This window comes from Scyliorhinus canicula, chromosome 1, assembly GCF_902713615.1.
Source record: "Scyliorhinus canicula chromosome 1, sScyCan1.1, whole genome shotgun sequence".
NCBI lineage: Eukaryota > Metazoa > Chordata > Chondrichthyes > Carcharhiniformes > Scyliorhinidae > Scyliorhinus > Scyliorhinus canicula.
The window spans coordinates 303,310,386-303,333,875 of NC_052146.1; the positions used below are offsets into that span (position 1 = coordinate 303,310,386).

At 46.7% G+C, this 23,490-nt stretch overlaps 1 protein-coding gene across 1 annotated transcript in view; it reads left to right on the plus strand.

Moving 5' to 3' along the window:
* aig1 (androgen-induced 1 (H. sapiens)) overlaps nucleotides 1-19,105 on the plus strand; it is a 222,206-nt gene extending 203,101 nt beyond the window's left edge. Inside the window, exons 5-6 of the mRNA XM_038816755.1 lie at nucleotides 3,297-3,460; nucleotides 18,788-19,105. Of these exons, the coding sequence (XP_038672683.1) occupies nucleotides 3,297-3,460; nucleotides 18,788-18,828 (205 nt within the window). The 3' untranslated portion in view covers nucleotides 18,829-19,105. The remainder of the gene's footprint in view (nucleotides 1-3,296; nucleotides 3,461-18,787) is intronic.
* Nucleotides 19,106-23,490: the final 4,385 nt, after the last annotated feature.

Below are 23,490 nucleotides of genomic sequence, written 5' to 3' on the forward strand. Positions count from 1 at the left end.
GAATTTAATTGCTAAAATGCAAGTAATTGATAAATGCAAGTAAAATGCAAGTTGAAAAATGCAGTTAAAAAATCTAAAAATGCAGTTAAAAAATCTAAAAGTTTACTAATTATAAGAAAATAACTGAACGCCTCAAAAGATTGGTCGTTGAATATGATTCTACAACCAAAATTGATTTCTTGAGGAATGTTGCTTACAATTTACATCAATTTTAAGTAACTTGGAGAATTTACATTTTCCAACTGTATTCTCTAAGTGATGTGATATCTTTTGGGAATTTTAAGTAATTAGTAAACTTTTAGATTTTTTAACTATATTTTTAGATTTTTTAACTGCATTTTTCAACTTGCATTTTACTTGCATTTTATCAATTACTTGCATTTTAGCAATTAAATTCACTTGCTGTATTGTACTTGCATTTTATCAATTAAATGGTTTTATACAGAGTTAATTTGTAATTGGATAATTGGACAAAAAGACGTTGGACCAAAAGACGTGCGGACAAAAAGACGTTGGACCAAAAGACGTGGACGAAGTGTCGTTGGACAAAGTGACGTCGGACGAAAAGACGCGACACGGTCACTGTTATACAGTGCTGAGGGAGTGCTGCACTGTCAGAGGTGCTGTCTCTTGAAGGAGATGTTAAAACCAAGCCCTGTTTGCTCTCCCAGGTGGACTTGAAAGATGCCACGGTGGCATTTTGAAGATAAGCAATGAGTATTCGCTGCTATCCTGAGGCCAGTATTTATCCCTCAACTAACAACACTAAAAACAGATTTTTTTTAAAAATTGTTTGTGGGATGTCCATTGATGGAACCATCAATTCAGCGAACACGTGTAGTTGGATCTGAACAGAGACTTTAATACACTTACAATAGAGCCAGCCTATTCGTCGTTGAACTTCAGGTGAACTGGCAGGCTGGCTCAAAGGCACTAATCTTTATACATCGGTCCCAGGGGGAGGAGTCCTGGGCGGAGCCAAGGGAGGAGCCCAGTACAAACTCTCGTGTACTCCCAGAGCGGCTCCCCCTGGTGGTCGGATAGTGCAACTGCACTTACAATGGGTAGATAACGAACATATATACATGGAGTGATATTGGCAACTATATATAGTGTGAATCACATTCACCACAGGCCCTTGAGGCGGCAGTTAAGAGTCAGCCACATTGCTGCGGGTTTGGAGTCATATATAGGCCAAACCAAGTAAGGACGGCAGATTTCCTTCCCTAAAGGATATTAGTGAACCAGATGGGTTCATTAGACTTTTAATTCCAGATTTTTTAATTGAATTCAAATTTCTCCATCTGCAGTGGTGGGATTTGAACTGGGTCCCCAGAATATTACTCTGGGTCCCTGGTTTACTACTCCAATGACAATCCCACTGTACCGCCGCCTCCCCTGGTCATTATCTCATCACTGTTTGTGGGAGCTGACTATGTGCAAATTGACTGCTGTGACTACACTTTCTTCTGCGTTGGCCATAAAGTGTTTTGGGACATCCTGGGGCTGTAGAAATTGCTAGTTTTCTCTGATTTTCTTCCCCCCCCCCCATGCTGGGAGATACTGTAGTCTCTGATTGGCATCTCCATGTTGAGTTGCACTGGGTGGCGTGTGTCTGATTTCCCGACTTATTACTACCCTGGAGTTAGCTGTTGAAGTGCTGTCAATGATAATGCAAGGATATGACAAAGTCCTTCTTGCCCTCAAAAAGGTCAGCAAAAGGTTGTAGACTGGTTTGTGATGAGGGATGCTCAGTGTTAAAGCACCAGCCCCGAGGTTGGAGTTAGCATCTGAAGAGAGACAAGTCTGAGTCCCAATTTTTGTGAGGTTACATTGAGGGCACAGAACTCATCAGAGGGCTGATATATTCTAATTTCATGGTGAAGGAAATCAGCGAGTACTGGGCATTGGAAGACAAGACAGGAGTAGGCCATTCAGCCCCTTGAACCCATTCTCCATTCAATGAGGATATGGTGAATTTGCATCATATATCTCCACATAGCTGGCATAGCTCCATATCACTTTATACCCTTCTCCAGCAGAAATACATCAATCTAAAATTTGAAATGATTAATTGATCCCCAGTATCTGTTGCGTTTTGTTGGTCAGTTCCAAACTTCCAACACGGTAGCACAGTGATTGGCACTGTTGCTTTACAGCTCCAGGGACCCGGGTTCAATTCTGGCCTCAGGTGCACGTTCGCTCCGTGCCTGTGTGGGTTTCCTCCGGGTGCTCCGGTTTTCTCACAGTCCAAAGATGTGCGGGTTAGGTGGATTGGCCGTGCTAAATTGCCCTGAGTGTCCAAAAAAGGTTGGGTGGGGTTACTGGGTTACGGGGAAAGGGTGGAGATGTGGGCTTAAGAAGGGTGCTCTTTCCAAGGGCTGGAGCAGACTCGAGAGGCCGAATGGCCTCCTTCTGCACTGTAAATTCTCTGAACATCCTGTGAATGAAATATTGCTTCCTAACTTCTCTCCTGAACGGCCTGGCTCTGATTTTAAGGTTATCTCTCCTTGTCCTGACCAAGCACCACCTGCAGCACCCTGCCACTCCCCCCTCACCCCCCCCCCCCCCCCCCTCCCTGGCTCTTCCTTCTCCCCACCAGCAGGAATTTAGTTCCCCCTCTTATCAATTCCTTTTTGCCTGCCGGTGCTGAACCTGTGCTGATGGTCTCATTTTAGTCCAGACCATCTTCACATCTGTTCCCACAGGAAATTTCACAAGTTCTGTTTCTGCTGCATGGCGAATATTTGGGCTTGGCCTGCAGAAGATGGCTTCTTAAAGCTAGGTTGCTGTTGGAATGGCTGACGCTGGATTCGCACCATTTTGCAAGGAGCACGGATGTGTCTGCCACATTTTCCTCCCTGTTTTACCTCCGAATCATTGAATGGTGCAGCGCAAAAGGAGGCTGCCCAGCTCATCCTGCCTGGGTTGGCAGTTTGAAAGAGCTATCCACTTTGTTCCTTAGTTTCTGTCCAGCTTGTCAAACCCTGTAAGTAGCTTCCCTGAAAGGCACCACTTTTCCTCATTCCGTTCCAATCCCCACAAATAAAAACCTTTCCTTCATCTTCCGGGAGTTGCAATTGAACTTGCAATGACCGTACCCTGATTGTAGGGCCTGAGCTAGGGTGAATCCGCGATGTCTTCCTCTGCCCAGGCTGGAGCGGTCATAGACGGGAGAAGATCCTCCCAGGGAAGACTTTACTTTGCTAACTACGACTGCTGGGGTCGTTTGCCATTGCTTGTGATCTATGCTGGGAAGGTTTTACTGTGTGCATTTTCTTGATTGCCCTTCCTAGGATTTGCTGGATCCACCATGTGACAGGAATGTGGGTCTATCCATTACTTGACAACCTCTCCAGCTTTCTGAAGATTATCGTCTTTGTGGCTTCGTTGGTCGCTATCAATGTATTTTACGTGGTGGGTGAAATATTAAACAGTTTCATCTGGGACAAGTCACGATGTAAGTATTGCCATTGCTTAGGTCTTGTTTTAATCCTTTCAGTTCAAAACACATGTACGACCCAAAGGCCAGTTCATGATTCACTGAGTAACGTTACATTTCCACTTTGAGCTGACCAAACAACTGAATAGCAACAATATAAGGCCTCTCTGCTACTGGGAATATACATTACAGGCATCATTTGTCATCAATTAGTCTTCTCGAGCCACATGTCTTTAACTTAACTCATTTCTGTGTAATTTCCAGGGAAATGTCTGTCCCATTTGGGCTAACCAGGTTTTGGGAGGTTTCATCTCGTAAGGCCATTATAGAACACAGATATCTGAATAATTATCATCTACTTGGATGTTAGAAATAGCTTTATTTGGTAACATTAAACTTAAGTTTTTGAAACAAGTGCTTGAAATAATTGCACTCAAAGTCCAACGTTTAAGATTTGCTTTCTCGTGCTCCTCGTCATTTTCTTTCTGCCTGTCATTTTAAAAAATCATTTCATTTATTTTTCCATCTAACCTAACTTTTTGAGTATTGAAAGCTTCTATATAAAAGCAGAAAATGCTGGAAAACGCAACAGGTCAGTCGGAACCTGTAAAGAGGAAACCGGTTTACGTAGTCATGGGATGATACAATATAGAAGGAGGCCATTCAGCCCCTCCCAGCTGTGGCAACTCTTTGAAAGAGTTATGTAATTGGGTTCAATCTCCTGCTCTTCCTCCATAACCTGCACATGTTCTGCAAGGAAAGCAAAGAGTGGGGATTAATGGGTGTTTCTCTGGTTGGGAATCAGTAGCTAGTGGTGTCCCTCAGGGATTAATGTTGGGCCCACAATTGTTCACAATTTACATAGATGATTTGGGGTTAGGGACCAAGGGCAATGTGTCCAAGTTTACAGGCGACACTAAGATGAGTGGTAAAGCAAAAAGTGCAGAGGATACTGGAAGTCTGCAGAGGGATTTGGATAGGTTAAGTGAATGGGCTAGGGTCTGGCAGATGGAATACAATGTTGACAAAGGTGAGGTTATCCATTTTGGTAGGAATAACAGCAAAAGGGATTATTATTTAGGTGTTAAAATATTAAAACATGCTGCTGTGCAGAGAGATCTGGGTGTGCTAGTGCATGAGTCGCAAAAAGTTGTTTTACAGGTGCAACAGGTGATTAAGAAGGCAAATGGAGTTTTGTCCTTCATTGCTAGAGGGTTGGAGTTTAAGACTAGGGAGGTTATGCTGCAATTGTATAAGGTGTTAGTAAGGCCACACATGGAGTATTGTGTTCAGTTTTGGTCTCCTTACCTGAGAAATGACGTACTGGCGCTGGAGGGTGTGCAGAGGAGATTCACTAGGTTAATCCCAGAGCTGAAGGGGTTGGATTTTGAGGAGAGGTTGAGTAGACTGGGACTGTACTCGTTGGAATTTAGAAGGATGAGGGGGGATCTTATAGAAACATAAAATTATGAAGGGAATAGATAGGATAGATGCGGGCAGGTTGTTTCCACTGGCGGGTGAAAGCAGAACTAGGGGGCATAGCCTCAAAATAAGGGGAAGCAGATTTAGGACTGAGTTTATGAGGAACTTCTTCACCCAAATGGTTGTGAATCTATGGAATTCCTTGCCCAGTGAAGCAGTTGAGGCTCCTGCATTACATGTTTTTTAGATAGAGATGGATAGTTCTTTGAAGAATAAAGGGATTAAGGGTTATGGTGTTCGGGCTGGAAAGTGGAGCTCAGTCCACAAAAGATCAGCCACGATCTAATTGAATGGCGGAGCAGGCTCGAGGGGCCAGATGGCCTACTCCTGCTCCTAGTTCGTATGTTCTTATGTTCTCCCCTTCAAATATTTATCCGATTCCCTTTTGAAAGAAACGACTGAATCTATCTCCAACACCTTTCAAAGTTGCACATTTCAGATCAGAACAACTCGCCGTGGATATCCTTCTTCCTCATTTCATCCCTGGTTGCTTCGCCAATCACCCTAAATCTGTGTCCTCTGGTTACCGATTCACAAGTCATTTTGTCCATCCTCATCTGCGGAGTTTGCTTGGGTTCCAGTGGGTATGTAGATGATTGCCCAGCCCTGTGCGCGGAAGGTTCTGCTGCAAGTATCATTGAATTCAGAAGGCCATTCGGCCCATCGAGTCTGTACCGGCCCTTGGAAAGAGCAAGTGGGACCAGATACAGCAGAGGATTTGGATGCATTGCTGGCTTGGGATTTCCTCTCTTTGCCTTTTCAATCAGCCTCTGTTAAGTGCTGTTTTTCAAAGGAAGCCGCACCATTATTTAATCTGGTTGCTGCAGGGGCAGCAATCCTGGGCAAGCTTCCTCCAGGATTGGAAATCAATATCGAAACTCTGCCATGAAGCCTTCATCGTGTCCATGCAGCACTTCCTTTGACCATGAGAGTGCACCCCAGCCTCAATCTCTCCATTTAATATTTGCTTCGGTGAGTGCATGTCAGACGTTCTGGCTACATCGGTGGCACAGTGGTTAGCACTGCTGCCTCACATTGCCAGGGACTCGGGTTCAATTCTGGCCTCAGGTGATTGTCTGAGTAGAGTTTGCACATTCTCCCCGTGTCTGCGTGGGATTCCTCCGGGTGCTCCGGTTTCCTGCACAGCCCCAAAATGTCTACGTTAGGTGGATTGGCCATGATAAATTGCCCTTAAATGTATTTTTATTGATTGATGGGATGTGAGTATCGCTGGCTAGGCCAGCACGTATTGCCCATCCCTAGTTGCCCTTCAGAAGGTGATGGCGAACTGCTGTAGTCCCAGAGGTGTAGGTACTCCCAATGTGCTGTTAGGGAGGGACTGCCAGGATGTTGCCCTAGTGACAGTGAAGGTACGGCGATACATTTCCAAGTTGGGGTGGTGAGTGAATTAGAGGGGATTATCCAGGTAGTGGGGTTTCCAGGTATCTGCTGCTCTTGTCCTTCTAGATGATAATGGTCGTGGGTTTGGAAGCTGCTGTCTGAGGAACCTTGGTGAGTTACTGCAGGGCATCTTGTGGATGATACACAAGGCTGCCACTGTTCGTCGGTGGTGGAGAGTTTGAATGTTTGTAGAAGGGGGAGAAATCAAGTGGGATGCTTTGTCCTGGATGGTGTCGAGCTTCTTGAGTGTTGGAGCAGCACTCATCCAGGCAAGTGGGGAGTATTCCATTACACTCCTGACTTGTGCTTTGTAGATGGTGGACAGGCTTTGGAGGAATCAGGAAGTGAGATCCTCGGCTTGGGATTCCTTGCCTTTGACGTGCTCTGTTAACCACAGTATTAATATGGCTAGTCCAGTTCCATTTCTGATCAATGGTAACCCCCAAGATGTTGATTGTGGGAGATTCAGCAATAGCAATGCCATTGAAAGTGAAGGGGCAATGGTTAGATCCTCTTTTATAAGAGATGGTCATTGCCTGGCACTTGTTTGGGTGAATGTAACTTGCCAATTGTCAGTCCAAGTCTGGATATTGTCCAGGTCTTGCTGCATTTGGACATGGACTGCTTCATTATCTGAAGAGTTGTGAATGGTGCTGAACATTGTGCAGTCATCAGCGAACATCCCCACTTCGGACCCTATGATGGAAGGCAGGTCATTGATGAAGCAGCTGAAGATGGTTGGGCCTAGGACACTGCCCTGAGGAACTCCTGCAGTGATGTCCTGGAGCTGAGATGATTGACCTCCAAACACCACAACCATCTTCCTTTGTGCCAGGTATGACGCCAATCAGCGGAGAGTTCCCCCCCTGATTCCCATTGACTCCAGTTTAGTTCGGGCTCCTTGATGCCATATTCGGTCAAATGCTGCTTGGTGTCAAGGGCAGTCATTCTCACCTCACCTCTGGCATTCAGCTCTTTTTGTCCAAAGGTTAGATGGGGTTATGGGAATAGGGCAGGGGAATGGGCCTAGGTGGGGCGCTCTTTCGGAGGGTTGAATGCAGACTCGATGGGATGAATGCCTGCTTCTGCTCTCTAGCGATTCTATGTTGATCACCAGCCCAACTCAGTTGTGACTGTCTCAATATGGTGTGGATGCTTGTCATGCCAGCTTGGATGAGTACCTCAGTGCCTGGTGTTTTATTATGCCATTTGATCTTCAGAATCTTCCAAAGGCAGCTCAAATGAAAGTGGTCGAGCTTTTTGGCATGATGCTGATACACAGTCCAAGTTTTACATTGTAGAGCAGAGTGTCAGAACTATTGCTCTATCAACTTCCAGTTTGGTCGGCAGACTTAATCCTCTTTGTTCCCAGGCTGATGTTCGGAGTTTGATGAAGACTACACCAGCATTGGTAATTCTGGAATGTTAATATAGACAGCTCGAGAGAGAGAGAGTGTGCTGCCAAGATAAATGAATTTATCCACTGCTGACAGGTACTGTTCAAGGACTGAAACCCTGGGCTCAAAATAGACCTTTCCAGAAGCAAGCTGGTACATTACTTCAATTTGTTTTGTGGTGATTGTAAGGCCAAAGTTGCTCAATGCACTGGGGAACAAGTCCATGTTGCATTGCGTGTCCAGCCCTGAACAAGCACTGAGTGCCCCAGCATCAGAAAACAGGAAATCGCAAAGTGTTTTCTTGGAGACCTTGACCTGGAGTTGTCTCAGATTGATTAGCTTCCGGGAGTCCATGAGGTATCTGGTTTTGATAAAAAGATCACCATCATGGAATAAACTGCATGGAGAACATGGTGGAGAGAAGCTTGCCGAAGGACATGCAGCCTTGCTTCACTCCATCAGCGACTGGGAATCAGTCAGAATACTAACCATCATTCAGGACATCTGCGCGCATGCTGTCGTGGAACTGTCAAACATTGTGATCAATTTCTCAGAGCAACCAAAATTCTCCTTTACCTTCCAAAGGCCTTCATGGTAACAATCAAGAATGGAATTTATTGGCTAATTTCCTTTCACAAGCGCTGAATGCAAGGTATGAGGTTAATTTGGTTCCTCTGTCGTAGAGGGCCACCCAGAGATCAGGAATGTTTTAATTAAAATCCCTTGCTGCTTTAGACCAATAAAAATTAGCCCATTCATTGCTAAACAAAACGGTTCATCTGATGTCTCTTGTGCCTTGATCATGCGCAGATTGTTGCTGCATTTTGGTAAATTGGAAAGTATTTTGTGTCTAATATCACTTGGTACAATGCCATGATTGTAATCTGTTTCTCATTAATCAAGGGTGTAATCGAGGTCAGAGATTCCCACTTTTCAAATGGTCTCTTGGAGTCGTTCTGGTACAAAAGATTTATATATATATCTAGAGTCAGCATAACATCCCGACTTTTGTACTCAATGCCTTTGTTCATGAAACCCAAGATACCAGATGCTTTGCTAAGCAGCCTCTCAATACGTCCTGCCAGCTTTAAAGATCTATGCACATGAAATGAAATGAAATGAAAATCGCTGATTGTCACAGGTAGGTTTCAAATGAAGTTACTGTGAAAAGCCCCTAGTCGCCACATTCCGGCACCTGTTCAGGGAGGCTGGTACGGAAATTGAACCGTGCTGCTGGCCTGCCTTAGTCTTCTTTCAAAGCCAGTGATTTAGCCCTGTGCTAAACCAGCCCCATGTACCTCCAGATCTCTTGTCTCTTTAGAACTGGGTCATTAAGTCTCCCGATTCCATCCGGCTGTCGTCTCAATGAGTGACATGAAACTGTCATCCATTGTCATTAAGAACCCATGTGGTTCATGCAGCGAAGGAAGGATTGGTGAATAATGAATTGTGACGTTTATTTACAAAGGGCCTTTCACTATGGTATCACTTAGGATTGCCTCTGGCTTCAAAAGCCTCTGCATCAAGATCCCCACGCTTGATTCCTATTGGGTGATGAGGTCACATGACCCTCCTAATATACGTAGTAGAATTTTGCAAAGTTGGACCACTCTTGGCTGTGGAAACATGGACTGTTGTCAGTCATCACTGTGAGTGGTATGCAGTGCCTGGCAAACGTCTCCTTGCAGGCCTTGATGACTGACTTTGACGTGAGGTGCGACAGCTTCACAACTTCTGGGTAGTTCGAAAAGTAATCGATCGGTAGTACATAGTCACGCCCATTTGCGTGAAAGAGGTCTATTCCCACCTTGCACCACGGAGAGGTCACGAGCTAATGTTGTTGGAGTGTCTCCTTGGGCTGAGATGGTTGGAATCTCTGGCATGTGGTGCAATTGAGGACCATGTTGGAAATGTCCTGGCTGATCCTAGGCCAATAAATTGCCTGTCGATCTCTGTGTCGGCATTTCTCAACTCCAAGGTGACTCTCATGGATCTGCTTGAGCACCATGGCCTGCATGCTGTGGGGGATAACAATTCGATCCAGTTTCAGAATGATCCTTTCAACAACCGTCAAATCATCCTTGACATTAAAAAACTGGGGGTATTGCCCCTTGCGCCACCCATTTGCGAGGTGGTACATTACCCTTTGCAGCAGAGGGTCTTTGGCAGTTTCTGCTCGTATCTGGACAACACGTTCATCAGTGGCCGGGAGGTTGCTGGCGCACATCTGCACCAGTGCCTCAATTTGGCGAACGAAGTCTACATGTTCGCAGGGCGTGGTGATGGATCTGGGTAGGGCATCCGCGATTATCAGCTCCTTGCCCGGTGTGTAGTCGAGGTCGAAATCATAGCGGCGGAGTGGCAGAAGAATGCGCTGTCGCCGGGGCGTCATGTCATTTAAATCCTTCTGGATGATGTGGACTAAGGGTCTGTGGTCTGTTTCCACTGTGAACTTTGGCAGACCGTATACGTAATCGTGGAATTTAACCATTCCTGTTAGGAGACCCAAGCACTCCTTTTCAATCTGTGCGTACCTTTGCTCGGTCGGAGTCATGGCCTTGGATGCGTATGCCACTGGAGCCCAGGACGAGGAGCCATCTTTCTGGAGGATCACCACACCAATGCCGTCCTGGCTTGCGTCAGTGGATATTTTTGTTTCCTTGGTCAGGTCAAAGAACGCCAGGACTGGGGCTGTGGTGAGCTTTGCCTTGAGCTCCATCCATTCCACTTGATGTGTTGGTGTCCACTGGAATCCTGCAATCTTTTTTACCAGATGCCGGAGGGCTGTGGTGTGGGATGCCATGTTAGGAATGAATTTTCCCAGAAAATTCACCATCGCCAGGAGGCGTAGTACCGCCTTTTTGTCCTCTGGGGTCTTCATGGCATTGATTGTCGTTGCTTTGTTGGAATCGGGTTGCACACCCTGCTGGGATATTTGGTCAACCAGAAATTTGATTGATGACAGACCAAATGAGCATTTGGCCCTGTTGAGCTTGAGGCCATTCTCGTGGACCCTTTTAAAGACCTGTTTGAGCCGATCTATGTGCTCCTCGGGGATCGGGGACCAGATTATCACGTCATCCACATAGACTCGCAAACCCTCGATGCCCTCCATCATTTGCTCCATTATGCAGTGAAAGACTTCGGAGGCTGAAATGATACCGAAAGGCATGCGGTTGTAACAGTACCTGCCGAACAGAGTGTTAAACGCGCAGAGCTTCCTGCTTGAGTCGTCCAGTTGTATCTGCCAGAAATCATGTGAGGCGTCCAGCTTGGTAAAGAATTTGGCGTGTACCATCTCAGAGGTTAATTCTTCCCGCTTCCGGATCGGGTAGAGCTCTCTCATGATGTTGCGATTGAGGTCTTTGGGATCGATACAGATTTGTATTTCGCCTGAGGGTTTCTTCACACAGAACATGGAGCTGACCCAATCTGTTGGTTCCGTGACCCTTGAAATGATGCCCTGGCTTTGGAGCTCCTGCAGCTGCACTTTTAAACGATTCTTTAGAGGAGTCGGCACCCGGCGTGCTGCATGAATGACTGGGGTGGCATCCGGCTTGAGTAGTATTTTGTAGCAATACGGGAGCGTGCCCATCCCATCGAACACATCGGGATATTGCGTGAGAATGTTGTCTATGTCAGCCTGTAGATTCACATGAGATGAGGCAGTCGGAGGTGCAGAGGACAAGGCATGGATTTGCTGTACCAGATTAAGGAGTTTACATGCATGGACACCAAGGAGGGATGCCTTGTCAGGCCTGACAATCTCGAATCATAACGTCGCCGTGATTGCCTTGTGGGATACAACTAGATGACATGATCCACTAGTAGCTATGGCATTGCCACTGTAATCAAGAAGCTGGCAGGCTGGCGGAAGAATTTTGGGTTGGTCTCGGATGCTGTCGAGGTCTGCCCGGGATATGACGCACCAGTGTCCAGTTTGAATTGGATTCTGACTGATTTACTTTGACGACAGTGCGCCGTTCATCATCAGGATCCACACTTAGGATTGAGAGGCGCTTTGCATGAGTGGAGGAGACATTCTCACGTGTGGTGATAATGCCCACCTGATATGGAGGCTCGAGGCAGTCATCATTTGGGTCCGTTGGGCTTTCGGGATCGGAGTCCTGCACGCCTTGCTGTATGCAGTGGACAGGTCTGCGTAGCAGCTGGGATCGCTGGCTTTTGACCGGTGGAGCAGACCTGCATAAGGCCACATAATGCCCAGGCTTTCCACATTGTAGACATCGCCTTCCTTTAGCTGGGCATTGCCGCTTTAAACGGGTGGAGCCACAATTTTGGCACGTCATGACGCCGACGTCAGTGTGTTCCTTCCGCCTTCGCGCCTGCGCAGTGCGGTCGGCCGCCGTTCACACATGCGCAATAGGGTTATTGGCCGCATTGTCCTTCCAGTCGCGGTGCGCCTGCGCGAGGCCCCGTGGAAAGCTCGCGAAACGGCCACTGAAACCCGCAAAACGGCCACTCTCCTCAATGCTCAGGCCCTGCAGCCTAGCGATGGCCTGTATACTTTCTGCCTCGTGGGAGGCTAGTTTTGCCGTTTCTGCCGTCTTGATGTAGGAGTAGCGATTTCTGGCATGTTCATGGGCAACGCACGTTTCGATGGCGATCGGGAGGGTCATACATTTGATTTTGAGGAGCTGCTTCTGCAGGGAATCGGAATGGACCCGAAAACGATCTGATCCCGGATCATGGAGTCAGCAGTCGAGTCATAGTTACATGACTGCGCTAAAATGCGGAAATGGGTCAAAAAAGAGTGAAAAGGTTCGTCCTTATCCTGAAGCCTCTGTTGGAAGATGTACCGTTCAAAGCTCTCATTCACCTCCACTTCACAGTGACTGTCGCATTTTGCCAGAATGGTCTGGAACTTTGCTTTATCTTCTCCTTGGGCAAACGTGAGCAGGTTAAAGATGTGGATGGCGTGATCCCCCGCCGACAACAGGAGCAGCGTGATTTTCCTGGCATCTAATGCTTCCTCAAGGTCAGATGCCGCGAGGTGTAGGAGGAACTTCTGTCTGAAGACCCTCCAGTTGGTGCCGAGGTTTCCGGAGATCCGGAGCTGCGGAGGGGCCTGGATCTTTTCCATACCGCTGGCTGTTTGTTACTTGCTTTCCGGTAGTTTCAGATTTACTCGAGGTAGGTCCATTTGAGTTGATCGTTTCCTGGTACCATGATGTGTTATATATGTTGGATTAACACGGACTGGAATTCGATGCAGACTTGAAAACAGGCTTCCAACTCTGTAGATGGTTCAACACTGCTTTATTGAACTTGCTGAAGTTCGCTGTGGGTCGACACTCTATTAATCTAAGCTTGCTAACCTTGGTCTGGCTTGCCCAGACTTGCTCTGTGTCATGTGTAGTAGGTGCTGACTGTACATTGCACCCTGACTGTTGCTACAGCTATCACCAGTACAAAGAGGCCGAGCCTTCCTGCCTCGTGTGTTTTATACTGGTAATGTACCCTGTAGTGTCCTGCCTGGTGATTGGTTGTTCTGTATTCTGTGTGGTGATTGGTTCCTCTTGTGTGTCCATCACTGCCTGTCTGTATCTCATTATGAACATGATTGCATATTATGACACAGTGGACCCTGGAATCAGGACATCATCTCAGTAAACAATACCTTTGGGCTACCTTTGAAGAAAACTCTCTTATAATCTGCTGGAAGATGGCACAAGCTGACAAAACCTCAAATGGTAAGTGTGTTGAAGTAAAAAACTCATCATTATTCTCAGAATTCCCCCTACACCAAAAAAGGTTCAAGATATTCTAAATGGTGAACAGGGATTCTCACTCCCTCACTCCTGTGCAGACTTAAGTGGGTGCCATTCGGGTCAAACTAGTGTTTCAAGTTATCCCCCGGCATAAACCGTATCTTCATAGAAGAATTTTATCTACTTACCACTTAGTAGCATCGATCCTGGGTCCCGCGTTGCTAAGTAGGTAAAGTAGGCTTTGTAATAACCACTGTTTCAGGTTAAAACTTTAAGTTGTTTTATTATTATTTTTTCTTTTAAAAGATAAAATCACTGTCTTTGCAGAAAAGTAGAAAGATCTTGCTTCTGGATTCTCCTGGTTGGCTGATCAGACCTTCCTGGGCCTCCTTGACAATCTCTCTTCTTTATCTGTTGGTTTTCTCCTGATTGTTTTGTGGTTCTGCTGGATTTTCATGTTCAGTTCTTCCCATGACCGAGATCACTCTGCTAGCTGAGAATCAGAGTGAGTGCCTGGCTGAGAGCGATTCAGGATATATATCACCCTTCCAACAGCCTTGCTGATTACAGTACATTATTTTAAAGTATTGTCTTCTGCTTCTTAACTCAATACTTTTTTTGTCCATTTGATTCTACATCTAGTTTCCGTAATGTCTAAGATGAGAGTGCCTTCATGTTAAGCTTGACCTTAGTTTGTCAGATCACTGGCAGGGAGGCTTCCTGCTAATTATTCTGTGGCATTCCAGCCTTTCAATCCCTGATCATTTTTAAGCATTGTATTTTCTTGTATTCCTAAATGTTTCAAATGATATTCTTCCCTTTTTACAATTTTACAAAAAGGTGTTGTCTGCTTTTTGGAAAGAAGCAGTTAGCTGCGGTGAATTGTCCCGTATTAAAATCAACTGTTCTCTCCAGATTTCCACTTTTGACTGGGGTCATTAAGTTTCTATCGTTCACAAATCGTTCACAGGGGCTGGTTTAGCTCACTAGGGGCTGGTTTAGCTCACTCGGCTAAATCGCTGGCTTTTAAAGCAGACCAAACAGGCCAGCAGCACGGTTCAATTCCCGTACCAGCCTCCCCGGACAGGCGCCGGAATGTGGCGACTAGGGGCTTTTCACAGTAACTTCATTGAAGCCTACGCGTGACAATAAGCGATTTTCATTTCATTTTTCATTTTCAAATCAATTTTATTTCAAGTAATTCAAACTTAAGATTCTGGCGATTCTAATCACTTGCTTGCTAAACTATTTAACTCCTATTAAAGGGTAGAAAACTCATTCCCTTTATGTAACTTAAAACTTAACTTTTATAAAAATTTCTCCGACTTGAACTAAAGATATCAGGTTACAGCATGAGCTGCTTCGTTATCTCAAGACCTGTCTGCATTCCAAAGAACGTTTGTCTGCGGTTAACCCTTCGAGGGCCTTCTGCTATATCATTTTTTATCATTTCATTACATTTACGATTATAGGATCTTTTCTGTTACTTTGCTTCGTCTCATGTTCCTTGGGTTTTATCATCAGACCTTCATGTTTCAAATGACATCTTTCGCATTTTTCTTAACAGTGTATATTGATCCAGTTCTTTGTGGGTGAAAGCCGAGCTGTTAGGTAATTTGGACATTCTGAATTCTCCCTCGGTGTACGCGAACAGGCGCCGGAATGTAGTGACTGGGGGCTTTTCACAGTTACTTCATTGCAGTGTTAGTGTAAGTCTAATTTGACAATAAAGATTATTATTATCTCTCCCTCAATGTCAGCAAAACTAAGGAGCTGACCATTGACTTCAGGAAGCAAAGAACTGTACACACCCCTGTCTGCATCAATGGGGCCGAGGTGGAGATGGTTGACAGCTTCAAATTCTTAGGTGTGCACATCACCATAAATCTGTCCTGGCCCACCCACGTCGACGCTGCCATCAACAATGCCTATACCTCCTCAGGAAACTAAGGAAATTCGGCATGTCCACACTGACTCTTACCAATTTTTACGGATGCACCATAGAAAGCATCCTATCTTGTGCATCACTGTCTGGCATGGCAACTACTCGGCCCAAGACCATAAGAAACTACAGAGTCGTGAACACAGCCCAGTCCATCACACAAACCCGCCTCCCATCCATTGACTTTGTCTGCACTTCCTGCTGCCTTGGGAAAGCGGGCAGCACAATCAAAGACCCCTCCCACCTCAGTTATTCTCTCTTCCAACCTCCTCCATCGGGCAAGAGATACAAAAGTCTGAGAACACGCACCAACAGATTCAAATACAGCTTCTTCCCCGGTGTTACCAGACTCCTGAATGACCCTCTTATGGACTGAACTAATCTCTCCATACATCTTCTCCACTGAGTAGTGCTACACTCCGTTTGCTTCACCTGGTTTAGCACAGTGGGCTAAACAGCTGGCTTATAATGCATGAACAAGGCCAGCAGCGCGGGTTCAATTCCCGTACCGGCCTCCCCGAACAGGCACCAGAATGTGGCGACTAGGGGCTTTTCACAATAACTTCATTGAAGCCTACTTGTGACAATAAGTGATTATTATTATGATGTCTGTGTCTACGTGTTTACATTGTGTATTTATCATATGTCCTATGTTTCTTCATGTATAGAACAATCTGTCCAGATTGTATGCAGAACAATACTTTTCACTATACCTCGGTACACGTGACAATAAATCAAATCCAAATCTAAATGTCTAACTTTGCAGCTTGATTCATCATTAATTTACAATTTGCACAAATTCTGATTATCTTGTCAGGTTTATCTACCGGTACAATAGGTGCTGCCCACTCAGCAAATTGTACAGTTTGCTGAAGCCCAGATCTTCCAATCACCGCAATTCTATTTAAACTTTTTCCACTAACGCATAAGGCTTGCCTTAAAAACCTTGGTGTAGCGTTTGGATCTATGTGGATCCTAACTTGTGATCCTTTATTCTTTCCAAATTCTTCTTGGAATACTACTCACTCCATCATTACGACTCACTCAGGCCCCTTCTTTAATGTTAAAGATTCCCAGCCAGCTTAATTGTATCTCCCAGAGCCAATCATGTCCATCAAGCTCGGTCCCGTGTCTGACAACACCATCAGTAGAAACTGTGCTGTCTGCTGTCCGTACCTCACGGGGTTGTCATTGTTCCTACTACCTTTATAGCCTCTCCGGTATACGTGGCAAATTTTGCTCAGCAACGTTAGGGGTTGAACTCTTTCTTTCTGAGACCAGTAGGTACGGGCATTTATAACAGTAGCTGACGCCTCCGTGTCCACCTCATTTTTTGTGGCCAGCCATTTACTATCAGCATGACCGTGATGGGGGCTCCCTTTCCCACACCCGGACCACTCAGTCCTTTGAGTTTACACATTTCTGGGGTGGAGCTCCTCACACATCGCCAGCTCTCTGTGCTGCTCCTCAGCCGCTTAAATCTTTGGTATTTAATGATTCTTTCCACTTCTGTACTCAATTCACTGCCTGAGCTTGGTCCTGCGCCTTCACTCCTGGCTCATTACTACTTGCAGTTTCCCTCTCTAAATGGTGGACTTCAAAGCTTGTCTGCCTTGTAACTCTTGGGTGCCCTATTGATGCTCTCAATTGCTGTCGCTATTTCTAACGCCTTCTTGAAAGTCAACTCAGACTCAACCAACAGTCTATTTTGTATGCTATTCACCCCGTGTACAGGCCGATCTCTCAGCAAATCATTTAAAGCTGATACAAAGTCTTAGTACTTTGCAATCTGCTTGTGCCTGGCTAGACTAGGGACCCTCCCATCTAGTTAAACTTACTCTTTTGCAGTGCCACTGATACTTTAGGGTAATAATGCCCCTTCACTAGTTCCACTAGCTCAGCAAACATATTAGTATCAGGAGCCTCTGGAGATGTTAAACTGTGAATAAGGTTATAGGACTGGATCCCATACGTGGTAAGTAAAATGACTTTCTTTCTATCCTCCCCCTCTATTCTCTCAGCACTGAAAAAAATGTTCCAGCCTTTTGATATACTGCACCCAATTCCCAGTGTTTGAGTCAGAAGCTTCCCACATCCGGAAGAGAGGCACGCTTGTTCTCACTTTGCCAGGCTTCGAACAATCTGATTCGCTTTGCAGTTTTTTAAACAATGCTCTTGTTGAATTCCTCACTGCGAACAAAGTCGCTCTGATTTACCACGCCGTCAATGTAGTAAAGGAAGGATTGCCAACCACCAGTCAGTATGTATAATAAATTATAACATTTATTTCCAAAGGTTATTTACACGGAGTCTTTCATAATGTTATCACTATGAGCTCCAGGTTCTACTCTGGCTGCAAAAGCCCGCACTTTGCACCAAGATCCCCGCGCTTGATTCTCATGTCGGATTTCCATGCTCGATTCCCCATTAACGCATCTTAAAGGGACCTGCTATTACAGTTCACTAATGTCCTTTAGGGAAGGAAATCTGCCGTCCTTACCCAGTCTGGCCTACATGTGACTCCAGACCCTCAGCAATGTGGCTGATTCTTAACTGTCTTCTGAATTAGCCAAACAAGACACCCAGGGCTGGAATCTCCGTTTGGGAGACTAAGTCCCCATGCCAGCGTGAAATCGGTGGTGGCAGCTCAGAGCTCCCACCTCTAGCTACCGATATGGCCCCGAGCATTGCCGGGCCCGTAGCCACAGCCTGCAGCGGTCGTGCCGTGCTTCATGGCGGACACAGCCCGCGGACCCAGACCGCATTAAATTAGACCAGCAAAATTAGTGCCCCCCTTCGGCTGGCTCACGTGCCCCAGACCACCACCCCACGGTGCCCCCAGCCCCGAAAGAAGACCCCCCCCCCTTCCAGCCCGCGGATCGGCCCTCCCCAACTGTGGCGGCGCTGGACTGAGTCCGCAGCTGCCACACCGAGTTCCCGACGGGTGTGACCACACATGTCCCACACCATCGGGAATTCGGCTGGAGGGACGGAGCATCGAGGGGCGGGCCTCTCGAGGGGTGAGCATCACGAAATGGGCGCCTCCCCCGATTGTGCCGTCATCGGGGATTCTCCGCCCACTCGCCGAACACGATTTCAGTGTCGGGGAGAGGAGAATCCAGCCCCCAGTTCAAGAGCAATTAGGGATGAGCAACGAATACTGGCCTTCCAGTGACACCTACATCCCATGGAAGAATGAAAAAAACTGCTGGAGGCAGAAGTCCCAGTGATGGTTAGGACAGGCACTGTGTGGAGGTCCAGCAGGTGCAGAGGTTTTGAGCTGCAGGTAGTGCCCTGGCCCCAGTATAAGTACGACTGACATGCACAAAGAAAGAATGAAACAGGGTAAATTACTGCACTGAAATGCATCTATCTGCTTTGTTATTTCTAGATGTCGAAGAAAAAGTTGACACGAAGAACAAAACGGACTGACACGAGCAGGAGATACCACAACGAGAAGCTGAGGAATGAAAACAGTTATCGCAGCTCATAAGGAAGGAACAGATATTACTATGTCCAAATGGTGTTATGGAATCACAGTCATTAACCTCATGAACCTCAGTCCAGCCAGCTTGGTTGGAGCTAAATCATCTGACTAATGAGATCATGGCATCAAAAAGGTCATTGGTTAATTTGTAATAAGTAACAATTCACAGTTGTCAAATTACAGAGGTTGAATTTAAAGAGGTGTAAACTGTAACAGACAAGAGCATAGACTTTCCAATTAGTATTCTTTCAACACCGGTGTTCGCACAGTTATTTTGAATGAATCTACATCAGCATTAAGTCAATGAAAGCAACAAAACCAGGTCAACATATTCCGGTATTTTTGCAGACATTCACATATTTGCAGCTCGCTTTCACGATATTGTATCTATGAGAATTCTCAGTCCGCTCCACGACTTGCTGGTGTTTTCTGATAATATACTCAAGGTACTGTAGCCCTCGATTTTCTTGAGACTGAACTCTTACTCATTCAACGTGAGGCCTTCATTCTTTTTCCTGAAATTCCAAATTCTCATTCTTGTTTTCACAGCCCTTCCATGTTCTTGTCAAGCTCTGTATTCTCCAGCCCGACAACCTTCCGAGGCTGGATTCTCCGCCGGCGGGATGCTCCGTTTTGCCGACAGCCCGGGGGGGCTTCCCGATGGTGCGGGGCTGCCCCACAATGGGAAACCCCACTGACCAGCCGGCGTAACGGAGCATCCCGCCGGCGTGGTGAGGCAGGAATGTGGCGGGGCGGAGAATCCAGCGCAGAAGATGCTGGATAAATCAGCACATCAGGCAGCACCTGTGGAGAGATGAAGGCCGGGATTCGCCGCTGCTAAGATCGAGGGCGGGATTCTCCATACCGCCGCACCCGTTACCCGGTGCGGCGCGCCCCCGCCATCTGCGGGCTTCTCCGTCCCGGCAGCCGGCCAATGGGGTTTCCCATTGTGGACACCCCCACGCCATCGGGAATTCCATGGGTGTGACTGCGCTGCCGGCAAAATGGAGGATCCCACCGACAGTGAATCCAGCTCCGGGAATCCCGATAGGGCGGAGAATCGCGCGACAGGGAAAAATCGGGATTGGTGACAAACCGGTCACAAGTCTCCACCTCCGCCCTGCCGGCCTTGTCGGGTTTCCCGACGGTCCAGACAGCCTCCCACCCTGACTCAGCGGAATCGTGGAAATAGCTAATTAGAGCTTTTTTGCATGTCATTGGCGGGCAGGGAGCACCATTCCTGGGAGCCCTGCTGACGTGAAGTGGTGCAAGTGTTGAGGAGCGTGGACCTGGCGGCTTGCAGTCCGAGGGGTGGAATTGTGGTAAGGGCCCTCCCAACAATAACCTCCATGGTGTCGAGGGGTGTCCTTCCTGGGAGGTAGATGGCAGGGGCTGTGGTGGGGTGGCGGTTTAGCTTAGTTGGCTGGATAGTTGGTTTGTGATGTAGAGCAAGGCCAGCAGCGCGGGTTCAATTCCCATACCGGCTGAGGTTATTCATGAAGGGAAAGGCAACCTTTCGCAACCTTGCCCCTGGCCTGAAGTTTGGTGATCCTCAGGTTAAATCGCCACCAGTCAGCCTCTGAACACCCCCAGCACCAAACGCGAGTCAAGCAGCCGCTTTTATATTTTTAACACCAAGTCAAAGGGCGGCACTTACCCATCAGCCCGCCCCATGCTTTTTAGCGGTGGAGGCGGCCCCACGGGTTTTTCTGGACCCGCCATTGCCAATGAGATTTCTCGTTGACTGCACCCCTCATCACTGGGAAACCCGTGCTCCGTCAGTGGGACCAGAATATCCCGCCGTCGTGAACAGCCGGTAAATCCCGCCCAATATTCCCGCGGGTTTGCATTGGATGCACACGGAAATGACAAGGCGAGTTCCCCCAACGTTATGTCTGTGATAAGCCTCACGAGGACCATGGGGGGGAAATCGCTGATTGATCTTCCCGTGAGCTTCGTAGAATCCACGATCCTGCTGGGTCTCGTTAGCAGGACTTTTAAATGCAGCTCCCAGACCCGGACCGGCGTTCCCGATAGTCCTGGCCTGGGATTTTTTTTGTGAGCCGGGGTAGCAGCTTTATTTTCAGTTTAAAATAAACCAGTCCGGCCTTTCACTCTGCGCCACTTGGAATTATTACATTGCCGACTAGGGTTCTGAGCAGCTTCTTCAAAACTTCCTGACAACAACTCCGGTAAGAAACAAAGAAAAAAGAAAAATCCGGAAATGCCCTTGTTTGGGAAGCTCATGCCTTATGATGCGGACCTGGAGGACGGTCCCAGTATGCCGAATCCCTGCGCTAGTTCTTCCATGCCAACGGAATGGAAGCGGAAGACAGACATAAAGTAACCCTTTTGACAGAATGTTAGGCCCCCATGTTCAGCATTATTAAGAGTTTACCCTATCCATCAGCCTCTGACAATAAAACGTTCAACGAGCTTATGAATCTAATAAAGAAATATTACGACGCAAAACCGCCCGTAATCCTCCAACGCTACTGATGCAACATGGCTGGGAGGACCCCAGGGGGAACACATGACAGAATTCCTGGCTAGATTAAGGAAGCTGGCCGAATCTTGTGAGTTCCATCCCTGACTGAGATGCTACGTGACCGGCTTGCGTGTGGGATCAATAATGTCGCGATGCAAAAAGAATTGTTGGCAGAACCCACCCTAGACGTCAAAAGGACTGCGGAATTAGAACTATCCTTGGAGAACGGCGGGAAATAGGCCCAAGAACTCAAAGGGATGATGGGCAGTTGCGTTCTCAGGCTGGGCGGGGGGGTCTTCATTTGGAAAATCCAACATTCCCAGTGAAGGCTCCCACGTGCCTCACCCATACCACCTCAACATTCAGCCAGGGCATTCTGGAATCTTAAAAGATGGCCAGATAACCGTGGAAGTACCAGGGTAGCCTACCTGGAGGGCCAAAAGTGTCAGCCACAAGGTTGCTGTAAGTGCGAGTCTGGAAGGCATGGCAAGGTGGACACAGAACTGGCTAGGTCATAGAAGGCAGAGAGTAGCAAAGGAAGGGTGCTTTTCTAATTGGAGGGCTGTGACTAGTGGTGTTCCGCAGGGATCAGTGCTGGGACCTTTGCTGTTCGTAGTATATATAAATAATTTGGAGGAAAATGTAACTGGTCTGATTAGTAAGTTTGCAGACGACACAAAGGTTGGTGGAATTGTGGATAGTGAGAGGATTGTCAGAGGATACAGCAGGATTTAAATCGTTTGGAGACTTGGGCGGAGAGATGGCAGATGGAGTTTAATCCAAACAAATTTGAGGTAATGCATTTTGGAAGGTCGAGTACAGGTAGAATAAACAGTGAATGATAGAACCCTCAAGAGTATTGACAGTCAAAGAGATCTAGGTGTACAGGTCCACAGGTCACTGAAAGGGGCAACACAGGTAGAGAAGGTAGTCAAGAAGGCATACGGCATGCTTGCCTTCATTGGCCGGAGCATTGAGTGTAAAAATTGGCAAGTCATGTTGCAGCTGTATAGAACCTTAGTTAGGCCACACTTGGAGTATAGTATTCAATTCTGGATGCCACACTACCAGAAGGATGTGGAGGCTTTAGAGAGGGTGCAGAAGAGATTTACCAGGATGTTGCCTGGTATGGAGGGCATTAGCTATGAGGAGAGGTTGAATAAACTCGGCTTGTTCTCACTGGAACGAAGGAGGTTGAGGGGCGACCTGATAGAGGTCTACAAAATTACGAGGGGCATTGACAGGGTGGAGAGTCAGAGACTTTTTCCCAGGGTAGAGGAGTCAATTACTAAGGGGCGTAGGTTTAAGGTGCGAGGGACAAGGTTTGGAGTAGATGTACGAGGCAAGTTTTTTACACAGAGGGTAGTGGGTGCCTGGAACCCGCTGCCGGAGGAGGCGGTTGAAGCAGGGACGATAGTGACGTTTAAGGGGCATCTTGACAAATACATGAATAGGATGGGAATAGAGGGATACGGACCCAGGGAGTGTGGAAGATTTTAGTTTAGATGGGCAGAATGGTAGGCGAAGGCTTGGAGGGCTGAAGGGCCTGTTCCTGTGCTGGACTTTTCTTTGTTCTTTGTGTGGCCAAAACAGTTTGGCCTATCACTCCGCGCAATCTGGAATTATTACAATGTCCATTTTGAAAAGTGTTCCTTTCTTTTGAGGTTCCGAGACCCTGAGTGCAAACTCATTTATAAACTGCTCGGCGCAAAATCTGCCATGAACCAGCACAGGCTGGTGCTCTAAAATGTAATTATTTGGGCAAAGAAATGCTCTAAATACTGTCCTTGATATATTTGGAAGGGCAAACATGATGCAATTTCAATTATAGAGAGTTGAAAATGCATTTAACACAGAAAAAAAAAACATTTTAGATCACTGTACTAACCAACTTTTAAATGACTGAAAATAATACTTTAAAAATATGCAGAACCATTTGCTAGTTATATTTGGGGTACTGCATTCGAGTCCTTGGTAACTTTTTATAAAGAAAATTGTAATCAAAACCTTTTAAAAATGTTCCTATTAATGAGGTCGAAAGCTCCATTTTAATTTTGACAGCCCGACCCCACAAGATTGCAAAATCATCCAATCAACAAAAACTCGGCATTGTGATTAA